Source organism: Triturus cristatus, chromosome 11 (genome assembly GCF_964204655.1).
Source record: "Triturus cristatus chromosome 11, aTriCri1.1, whole genome shotgun sequence".
NCBI classification, from domain to species: domain Eukaryota; kingdom Metazoa; phylum Chordata; class Amphibia; order Caudata; family Salamandridae; genus Triturus; species Triturus cristatus.
Window position 1 is genome coordinate 924,915,186 of NC_140594.1, and position 11,885 is coordinate 924,927,070.

General features: G+C 41.1%; 1 protein-coding gene across 6 annotated transcripts in view; it reads left to right on the forward strand.

Moving 5' to 3' along the window:
- Window positions 1-9,932, forward strand: part of P2RY12 (purinergic receptor P2Y12) — a 497,887-nt gene extending 487,955 nt beyond the window's left edge. For all 6 annotated transcript variants that reach the window (XM_085634886.1, XM_085634884.1, XM_085634888.1 and 3 more), the window contains one exon: window positions 6,361-9,932. In XM_085634886.1, the coding sequence (XP_085491012.1) occupies window positions 6,361-7,397 (1,037 nt within the window). In that variant the 3' untranslated portion in view covers window positions 7,398-9,932. The remainder of the gene's footprint in view (window positions 1-6,360) is intronic.
- The last annotated feature ends 1,953 nt before the right edge of the window (window positions 9,933-11,885 follow it).

The window sequence follows — 11,885 nt, forward strand, 5'->3', positions numbered from 1 at the left end:
ATTAACATTGTGTTAATTAAATAAATCAGTGGACACCATTGTTCACCATCCCTCCCCATCTATGCCCTTCGTATAAGCATATTGAAAACACCTTGCTTATGTAAATAAGCACAAGATAGTCAATGAAACGTGGCAGATTTGTTCAGTGGACAGGGAAAGCCTGAACCCATCCCAGCAGCACCGGGGCACAGTGGCAATTGGCACACTATCACCTTAAATGTGCCATGTGCAGCTGCAGCCGGCAGGATCCTGCTCCTACTCTCCTCACCCCCGCCTGACAGCAAAAGATTAAAAACAATGAGTAATTGTTTTTATCACAGCAGTGTCTTGGCCGGGACAAGCAAATCATCAAGGGGAAACAAGGACACGCCCGCTTCTTTACATTTAACTGATGACTAAGACAGGATGAAATAGAGCTGTGTATACATTCTTCAGCTCTCTGTGTATATTCAAGGTATGCAAGTTAATGTATGCAATTACATGAACAGCTGGCAGCTAACCGCCCACAGTACAAACTTTTAAAAATTAATATGTGTTCGAAATGGGGGTCTCTAGTTGGCAATGGTTTGCACCTTGTCTAAATTGGCACCCTTCCTTCTAGTAAGGATAAGGGAGTTACACTCCTAAAATTACCCCAGCTCCCCCTCTTGGTAGCTTGGCACGAGCAGTCAAGCTTATCTTAGAGGCAGTGTGTAAAGCATTTGCACATAACCAACAGTAATACAGTGTAAGCACTACAAAAGGACACCACTCAAAATATTCAATATTTTTATATAATTAAGACAAGACCAAAACAATAAAAATCCACAAAACAGTACTTAGAAATCTTCAGTTATCAAAATAAAGTTCCTTGAAGTCGATGGCTCTGTCTGGGGCTATCACAGTGTCGTGAACAACAAATCCAAACAGTTCTGGCTGGCCGCGACATCACGGGCCAGCAACGTTGTTAGGAAGACCCGCAAACAGTACCTTTAGAAATGCAGGGCGTCGGCAAACTCCCGTTGAGCTCCGAGAGCACGGCGTCCGCAAGCGTCGGTTCCGGAGGTCGGTTCAGGAGTCGTCAGGCCTTGAAGTCACACACGTTGCAGATCAAACTCCTCGCAGTTGAAGTCAGGAGCGCTGGCGTCACAGGCGTCGGGTGCTGCTGTGCAAAGTGCAGTGGTGTGGCGTATGGTGCCCGGAGGTCATGGTCCAGGCAGCGGCTAGGTGACGGTCGTCCAGCAGCATGGGTAAGACCAGGGCTGCGGTGCAAAGTGATGCGGTGCTCGTCACTGAGCTGGCAGGTCACGGCACAAGCAGTAGCGTCATCGTTGCAGAAGCGCAGTCATCGGCTGATGAACTGGAGTCAATGGTGCCAGTAGGCCAAGGCGGCGGTGCGGGGTGTGGTCGGTGCATCTTGTAACTAGCGTCATCGTTGCAAAAGCGCAGTCATCGGCTGATGAACTGGAGTCAATGGTGCCGGTAGGCCAATGCGGCGGTGCGGGGTGAGGTCGGTGCATCTTGTAACTTACAAGCGGTGCCCTTGAACCACGGTGCAAGCAGCGGTGTTGATGTCAGCATGGAGTGGCGTCGTCGGGGATACCAGGGCCATGTTGTGAAGTAAGGCGGTGCGGAGTGCGGTGCCCACAGGTTGCGGTGCAAGCAGCAGCTTGGTGGCAGCATCAGCTGGCATAATCGGTTAGACCAGGGTTGCAGTGCGGCGTTGCGGGGGTGCCCCCTGCAGAGCCTGCAGGACACGGAATCGGCAGCAGCATCGTAGACGGCGTTGGGTTGCTTTTTGTCCGTTGCAGCACAAAACACACAGTCCCCTGTCCTGATGGCAGAAGAACTTCAAGTCTTTGCTGTTCCTGAGACTTCTTGAACAGGGGGCAAGCTCTATCTCAAGCCCTTGTAGAACTCAATAAAGAAGTTGTAGAAAGTTCAAGTCCAGTCTTTTCACTGCCGAAGACAGAAGCAGCAGGCCAACACAACAAAGCACTCAGCAAAGTGGTAGTTCCTCCTCACAGCGTCACCAACTCTTCTTCTTGGCAGTCTTCTTGGTCCAAAAGAGTTCTAAAGTTTGGGGTTTGGGCCCCACTTTTTATAGCCCAAAATTCTTTGTCCTCTCAGGCAGAGAGTGTCTGTCCCCAGCCAGAACCAGTTCTGTCCTCTCTGGTGCAGCTTCCTGGCAGGAGGTGGCGACAGGTTTGACAGAGGCACCCCAGGCCCATTCAGGTGAAAGGAAATCTCCTCCCCCAACTGTAAATGCAGCCCAGGTCTATTCAGCCCACCCCTGACCCATCTAGACTCTCTGGACCCACTGCTCCTCCCCAGCCTCTGTCATTCCAAAGCTAGACAGTCAATCCACAAAACCCAGCAGAGGCACACTGGATGACTGAGCAAGAAGAGACCTACTTTCCAAAAGTGGTATCTTCAAACACAGTATGTAAAAATCACCTTCACTAAAAGATGCATCTTTAGATTCTGAGTTCAGGCATACTAAACGTTACGTCTCTACCTTGTTCCCAGGGGCAGTTATGTTTAAAAGATGTTATAAACAAACTCCCCATTCTGTCCTATTGGAACAGGTAGCCTTGCAATAGTGAAAAACGAAATTGGCATTAATTCACTATCAGGGCATGCCACACACACCAGGGCATGTCCTACCTTTCATATACACTGCACCCTGCCCACAGGGATACCTTGGGCCTACCTTAGGGGTGACTATCATGTAAGAAAAGGGAGGTTAGGGCGTGGCAAGTGGGTGCACTTGCCAAGTCGACATGGCAGGCCAGAGTTTCATTTACAGGCTGCTTGTGTGGGTGGCACAATCTGTGCTGCAAGCTCACTAGCAGCATTTGATTTACAAGCCCTGGGCACTCACGGTGCACTGTACTAGGGACTGACTAGTAAATCAAATCAGTCAATCATGGAAACACCAATCCATAAGAACAATTTACAACAGGAGCACTTGCACTTTAACACTGGACAGCAGTGATAAAGTGCCCAGAGACACAAAACCAGCAAAAACAGAGTAAAAACTGGGAGGTCAGAAAGAACAAGTCAGGGGAAACACACCAAAAGATGCCAAGTCCAACAATGTGTAATTAGAACACCATTAAAATGCTTGCATCTGTAATGTAACTGGTGCTCATGTAAAGCCGTTGCTTCTGATGATCACTTTTTAAAGATCTGTGGATTTGTTTGGGAGTGGATCACTGTATCCTTTCTGCCAATTCCGCGCTTCTTTCGATCTACCCTATAGCATCTGTTTTATTATGTTGTAGGTATATAGGCAGACCCAGGTATCACCATCCACTTTACCATTTTAAGTGTGCATTCCTTTGAGTGGTCTTTCCCTGCACGCATGGCAGCCTCCACCAGGATATCTCTTTCTATTCTTTTACTAGATTTGTCTCCTTTGGTGGATTAACTATGCCTTGCTGCTCTTTCCCTCTGTGTGTTCATCTCTGCCTGGAGAGCATGGGTTGATCCATGGTCCAGTATACCACAGCTTCAGTTTTCCTTTATTCTGGAGTGCTTGACCTAAACACGATTAGTGTTAGAATGTGATTATTGGACATGTGAGTAACAGAAGCTCCCATAGGCCACAAAGCTACAGAAAACTCATACCCACACTTCAAAAACAAAAATCTAAGTACGCTAATGTTTAGCCAAAAAAACAAAACAATAATGTAATTCTTTTTACAAATGTATTCAAGTACGAAATGCTAGTTAATCTCCCCTTTATGTATAATTTGTTGACATGGAGATGCAGGCATCCAAATATTTGCATGTCTTTGGATTACACCAAGCATCTTAATGTAAAACAGTTTCTTCATATAAATAAGATTTTGTCAAGCAGGATCTAATCCTTTAAAAGGGTAGAGGGCAGGGGTTACGTACGGTAAAGAATCTTTGAAATGCTACGTCTCTGTGGGACTTCCCTGTAGGATTTACAGATTCATTTAATAGGAAGAATCATTAAGAACTTCTGGGTCTGGAGAGTCCATGATTCATTCTTAATCTGGGAGTTCGAAGTCTGGACCTGTGCCAGTCCTACACTCTTCAGCAGAGATCATATACTGACAGGGTTTGCAGACAGTAGCATGTTGGGCCCACCACTGCTATACATAAAAACAATAATGCTTCCTTGTTACTTCAGAGAGTTTTTTAGTATGATGTTTGCAGAAAATAGTGAAACTTTTTGAAAATATGCCTGTTTCCGTTAGCTGCTTTTTCTTCTGTCTGCAGTATGTGTCATCGTCCTTAGCACTGGGCGCGGGGGTGTTTTTGCTTATAGCTTAGTTAGCATCATTTTTATCCAAACTATTCACATTGATTTATTTTTCAAAGTGTTGACACAACAGGGTCCGGAAAAAATATGGCTGGCTAATACCAGCAAAGCTCATTGACTTGGTGCCTGAATTAAATCTCATTTTGCATGTCAACATTATTTAGAGAGAAGTAAGATGTGTCGCCATTTCCCGTCCTTGTGTCACAAAGCCAGATGCAGACGAGTCCTGCTGTGGTCACATGATCACAGAGTTCATTTAAATAATGGCAGCTATCATCACAGATTATCTACAGGGTATCACCATTTACACCAGTGCAGCACCAAGGCCACACCTGCACGAAAGGCTTAGGGCATAATTTAGAGGAGGATTACAAGGGGACATACACCGCAATAAGGCTAATATACAGTCCCCCCCGTGTGCTTTTGGACCACATTATTTTGAGAGCAGTAGAAGACTATGTCCCCATTGGTGCAGCCCTAGATTTCACCACCATTGAGAAAACAAGTTGGAACCAGCTAAATTGGTGTCATATGGGCCATTAAATAATTCCTCATTATTAGTCCGCTAGGTAGCGCTGCAACTGCTTCTCTGGTCCCAGTGGTACTTCCTCATTCTAAGTCCTCTAGACAGTGCTGCTCGCTGCTTCTCTGGTCCAGTTGGTAATTCCTCATTCTAAGTCCTCTAGTCAGTGCTGACACTGTGTCTCTGTTCATTCATCCACTACACTCCAAACCAAAACACATAGGTAAAAGATATTTTCATTTACAATGCCAATAGCTCTAACTCTGACAAATGCGAGACCTATTGCATTGCAAATGCTTTTTTGATATTTGCTGGCTTACTTGACATTGCCACCATTTGTTCTCTGCTGCCTTCACTTTCACTCTGTCTTTCTCCTATCCTATAATTCTAGCTACTGCTTTTTTCTTTCATTTTCTTTCTCTGACTCTCTTCTACTATAGGATTGAGAGGGCTGGCCAAACACTAATGTTCTTTTAGGGAGTGCACATACCACTCCCCCTTCCCCTGCCATGCCTCAGCGACGCACCTCTTTACAGAGCAGGCTCAGAGCTGGCATATGAAAAGTAAAACGATTTGAGAACATTGTTTTATTTTTCATTTGCTGGCTCTGAGTCAGGCAGTGGGGTTACGCTCCTCCACCATCATGGAGGAGCCACAGCAGAATAACCCATCCTTTCATTCACCCGCGCATCCCATCACCAATACACCCATTCACCCAACCTTTCATTCACCCATGGATCCTTTCACCCATCCACTCATCGTTTTACCCTCCCACACATCCTTTCACCCATCTACCCTTTCACTTATTCTTTCACCTATCCATCCTTTCACATATATATGCTTTCGCTCATCATTTTACCTACCAATGCATCCTTTCATTTATCCTTCCTTTTAACCCTCCGTCCTTCTTTCCCTTTTCTAGTCACCCATTTTCTTTGATTACTTATGAGCTTTTGTCTACCTAATTGTAGACAGAAGAGGCCCATACAAAAATAACACACCCGCTTTAGCTGCCAAAGCGGGAGTTTCGATACTCCCCTTATGTTGAATACATTTACGCTGCTTGACTGTGTTAATCACATATGTACAGAATTATATTTTCAACAAGTTTTTTACCTTCACATAACCTCACTTGCAAGTGAAAATTCCTGCAAAACACGTTTTGGGTAAAAACATTCTCCTACAGATACATTTTTGGAATGAAGATTCGCCTTCTGAGCTTTTTTATGGCAGTTGTTAGCAGAAAACATCTACTTTTGTGAGATTTGTTTCATACATTTTTTTTTTAAACTTAGCAACCCCTTAGGAAGTCTGCGAGGAATAAAAAAAAAGCCTTTTAAACTTTGAATTGGAAAACGTTTGGATCTTTGACCCTGCTAACATTAACACGTCATGAGCAAAATAAAATATTACCCTTGATCACTAAAGGATATTTCTTCCAATCAGCTTTCAGTTTACAAAATATAGCCATTACATTCCAAGATGCTTGTGTATTATAGCAGTGGATTAATTAACTTCAAAACTCTATGCAGAAAGTTAACAATCTTTTTTTGTTTTCCAGGACTACAGTCATTTTACAACTTGACCAACCACACCACTAATGAGAATGCTTGCTCCAGAGACAACTACGTCAGTCAAGTTGTCTTCCCAATTCTCTACACAGTTCTGTTCTTCGTAGGAATCATCATGAACGGCTTGGCAATGCGAATTTTCTTTCAAATCCCCAGCAAATCAAACTTTATCATTTTTCTCAAGAATTCAGTAATTTCCGATTTGCTCATGATCATGACGTTCCCCTTCAAGATTCTGAGTGATTCTGAACTGGCACACTGGTCCCTCCGGGCTTTCGTATGCAGGGTGACTTCAGTGATCTTTTATACCACCATGTACATCAGCATATCATTCCTCGGACTGATAACCATCGACCGCTACCAGAAAACCGTCAACCCCTTTAAAACGGCTGGCCCCGGCAGTCTCCGGTATGCCAAGATTTTGTCAGCTGCGATATGGATAATAATGTTCGCTCTTTCCATCCCAAACATGATTCTGACAAATAAAAAGACCACCATTTCAAATGTAAAGAAATGTGCATACCTGAAGTCCGATTTTGGTTTGGTGTGGCACGAAATTGTCAATTTCATCTGTCAATTTATTTTCTGGATCAATTTAGCTATAATAATTGTATGTTACGTGCTTATCACCAGGGAATTATATAAATCGTACAAAAGGACGAAAGGTGTTCGGAAGGGACCCAGAAAAAATGTGAACATGAAAGTATTTATTGTGATTGCTGTATTTTTCACATGCTTTGTCCCATTCCATTTTGCTCGAATTCCCTACACTATTAGTCAAACTAGAGACTTATATTTCGCATGTTCCTCCAAGAGGGTATTGTTTTATCTGAAGGAGAGCACCCTGTTGTTGTCGTCTCTAAATGCATGTCTTGACCCTTTCATATATTTCTTTCTCTGCAAATCTTTTAAGGATTCTCTTATGAACATGTTCTCAAGAAAGAAAGACATTGTACAAACAAACGAATGCACAATAAGAAAGAAAGATATGTTGAACGCAGATTATTCCGAGGAAACTCCTATGTAGTAATAAAGTATGTTATGTGAAGTAAGGCGCTTGGCTCAAATTCAATGTCTGCAAATGATGATGATGCTAATTTGAAGAGTGCCTGACTGCTTCTTATAAAACCTTCCAGTGCTAGGATTCTGATTATCGGAGGGCAGCCTTAATTCAGCAAGAAAGATTAAAATATTGGAATTAAATAAAATGCCATGTTTTTAGCTGTCTTCGGAAGGCTACTTCTGTAGGGATAGTCCACAAACTTTGTGGTATGCAATTCCTTTTTAGAGCAAGATATATTTTTAAAAAAACACCCACTTATCTAGCTGTATGGATCCTAGGTAGTGTCATTTGTGCATATTCGAACACCGTGATTTTATGGGGGTGTAAGGTTTTGTTAAGCTTTGAAGATAGCATGGACCGCAGGTTAGAAAGTGTCCTAGATGTGTAACACGTGGCCTTAAATTGGATCCGCTTGCCGGTCAGTAGCCAATAAAGGGGTATATTATCAACGGCCAGCGATAACAATCGCTAGCCGTGCGTAGCGATAATTTTGTTATCGCAAGCTATCTCTGGAATTTATTGCCCTGGTAGCACGTTATTAACAACGCGTTTCTCCAGGGCGATACAAATTCCAGAGATAGCGAGGTTATCGCCGTTTTGCAGGGAACATCGCTGGTTTTCCAGCGATGTTCCCTGCAAAAGGGCAATAACCTTGCGGATACGACCCACAGTGTCGTATCAGCATAATCCACCCCAATGTTAGGGATAGGTAAGTCTGCATTTTAGCAGACGTTAGTTTTGAAGAAAACAGCGGTTTTCCCCAAAAACTAACGTGGACTAAAATGCTGGGGCAGCCTTGTAAATATCGCGATGTGCACATCAGCGATATTTACAAGGTTGTCCTGCCCAGTGACGCTCACTTTGCATCTCAATAGAGATGCAAAGGGAGGCGTTGGGTAAAAGGGTGCTAACATGCGCTAATGCATGTTAGCACCCTCTTGTTAATAGGGCGATAGTTTCATCTCTACTTTTTTGGCTTTAAAAGCCAAAAAAGTAGAGATAACGCCCTTGTAAATATGCCCCAAAGTTCTCAGACCTGACCTGCTAGATAAGCATCTAGGGATATTCAGTAACAATCGAGCTGTTGAGTTTTTAACTCTCTGTAAGTGATTTAGCCTTGTCCAGGAGATACCTAAGTAAAGAACATTACTGTGTTCCAGTCGTGAGGTTGCCAAAACCTGAACTACAGTTTTCTGAGCTGAAGAGGGTAAAGCCATAACACTTTCTTCTAGCATCTCAGAATCCCAAAGCATTTGGCTGAAAAAAATTGATCTGATCATCAGAAATAAGCATTTGGTCTAGCTAGACTCCTAGAATGTTTTTATTTTGAAGAATTGTTTTGGAAACACAAAGATCCTAACTCGTAACTCTCAAATATTTATTTATGAGCCTGGATGCTTTGAGGTGAATAAAAAAAATCCTTACATCCATAATCCAGTAATATGCCTAAAGGCCATGTTTCTATGCTACATATTTAGACACTTATTTACTTTTTGGACAAGGGTTTTGAAAAATATTATTGTTTCATGTCTTGTTCTGGAATATTTGAAACCGTTTCACTATTCCATTATTTGCATACTTTGAATCAATTTGAAGAACCTGCACATTTGCACTCATTTGTTCTCCAAACTACAAGAAGAGCAAGTCCTAAAACTCTGAATATGTGACAAATAGGATGTTCACGTATAATCCCGACAATACAAGCGAGGACTCTGAATGTCAGATATTTTGCATACATAGGTTTACTTCAATAGTGATAATTCACAAATCTTTTAATTTCCTTTCTCTTTTCATGTACAATATCCATGAAATGTATTCATGTTCTACACCCATCCTCTAGAAATTGGAACAGTTCCTGCATGCTCTCAAACGAAGGGCTTGAAGCGGAGGGTGTAGGCCTACTGTTTCTGATAATTGCCATCACTGTCCTCCACTCTCTAACATTACATTTAACAACAGCTTGCTCAATTTCCTTGAAACTGGATACAGTATTCTGCAGAGAGACCCAGATATTCCTTCTCTATGTCTAGGAGGGGTGCATCTTCAAAGTCCCTCCCTCTCATTGCTAACATGGGATTTAGATGCCCGCAAAAAATGTCTACTTTGCTGATAAAGTCATCTGTCTTTATGTTACATTGCCTGTGCAGTAGGTAAATATTTTACTTATGACTTTGTATAATGATGGTCTTGAGACCTCACTGACCAACAAAACAACTCTCCTTAGGTGGTAGTGTTGACCTTACTTTTACATGAGTATGTTACAAGAATATCATAGTCGCAAATGTATCAAATTTTCTGGCATAGATGTCATGTTCTGAATATGGTTTACAAAAATATTGCCCTGCTGGAGCTAATGGATCAATTACACCTACTTGGATATTATTTCTGTAAATTATATAAAGTACAGGCGATATTTGTGTATATGATATTCTGACAATCAACCTTTTTGTGCCTGGTATTAAATGTTTTAATGCAGTAAAAAGCCATATTTTCTTTGTTTATCTGTTTCTTCATTTCACAACCCAGAGTTCACATCAATTTCACAGGTTTCATGCTCCCCTATCCTGTAGTCAGTAACTACTCCTTTCGAGGATGAAGGGCAGGTCCTTATTGACATCTCTTTTTGAATGAGGGCACACAGGTTTTGGTCCTCATAGGACTTTGTACCTCACACTCTTACTGATTGTTATAACAAAAGATCATGCTCCACACACTCTGTAATTGGTCTTTTATGTTGGAACTTCAAAATTGTATGTAGAAATGTCATGTGTTGCTGGTCACACTACACTGTTGTAGTAATCCACACTTTATGGCAACTAAAATTGCCCTGTCTGTTTGGTATGATTTGTTGCTAATTTCATACTCTTTAAACACATAGTTTATCCTCACACTGGTCATACGTTGAAGTTTACATCTCCGTAGTGTTTATCATTTGATTTAGGAATAATTCATTCTGAATTGTGCAATGGTCTTTTATTAGGAATCAAACATTGCCAACACTTGTTTCAGAAGTGATCTATTCTTCATGGAAATAACATGTTTTCCTCCACATTAAAATGGTCTGTAAATCAAAATCTGTATATTGTCTAAAAAGCATATTTAAATGTTTGGCTAAATGCTCTAAAAGAATTACACACACACTATCAAAACGGCTTCAAATATAGCCATGTAAACAATAAATTGATCCATTAGTATTTCATTAACTACATTCATAAATCACATCAGTAAAGCCCTACAAATTTCAACATGAACCGAGTCAAGTGGCGATTCATCTCCTTCTCTACATAACAAAAGTAATTTTTCTTAATCTTAAAAATTCTGGATATTCATTTTATTCGCAATAGCTGGTTATACAATTCCATTTACGTTATTTCATCATTTTATATGTTATGATTCTATTGTGAATCATATAAAACAACATGTTGGGAAGCCTAAATCTAAACTGAGTTTAATCCTCAATAGCAAGCATCACAGCAAAATAATTAAGATACAATTGTCATTTCAACTGTCCAAAGCTTTCACTAGAAATATGCATGGAATTTAGGATGGTTTATATAGGTTTACTCACAAAACAATTCTATGGAACCTAATAAAGTGTCAGAAATGTGTGAGTTTCAGTGAAAACGTAGCTAATATGGAGGTGGCAGGATCTTTTCCCCGAGGAAGTGCAAGGCATTCTCGAGGAGGGGATATAATTCATCAATACAGTAAAGAGCTAATTATTCTTTCAAAAATCACTCTAGCAAGCAAACTAGTCATTAATGGATACTCCACATTTTAAGGAAACAACATGCATATTTTTTTGTAAAATATATCCCATAACTGTTCATCATGTTTATGTAAAACAATAATATATATAGGAATACATGACTGTTTTCACACTATGGCCCTGATTATGAGTTGGTTGGTGTTTTCAGACCCCTATACAAACTCTTGTTTGTAACTCCCTGGTATTTGTTGACCCTTCTAGAACAAGCATAACACAGTGGCAGATTATGGTTAAAATTGCAGTTAATGTGCATTTTTCATCTAAGCCCTTTACTCAAGGCTCAGTTTCAAAGCTTCTTAGTCTACTTTGCTGATAAAGTCATCTGTCTTTATGTTACATTGCCTGTGCAGTAGGTAAATATTTTACTTATGACTTTGTATAATGATGGTCTAAGTTGAGACCTCACTGACCAACAGAACAACTCTCCTTAGGTGGTAGTGTTGACCTTACTTTTACATGAGTATGTTACAAGAATATCATAGTCACAAATGTATCAAATTTTCTGGGCATCGATGTCATGTTCTGAATATGGTTTACAAAAATATTGCCCTGCTGGAGCTAATGGATCAATTACACCTACTTGGATATTATTTCTGTAAATTATATATAGTACAGGCGATATTTGTGTATATGATATTCTGACATTCAACCTTTTTGTGCCTGGTATTAAATGTTTTTATGCA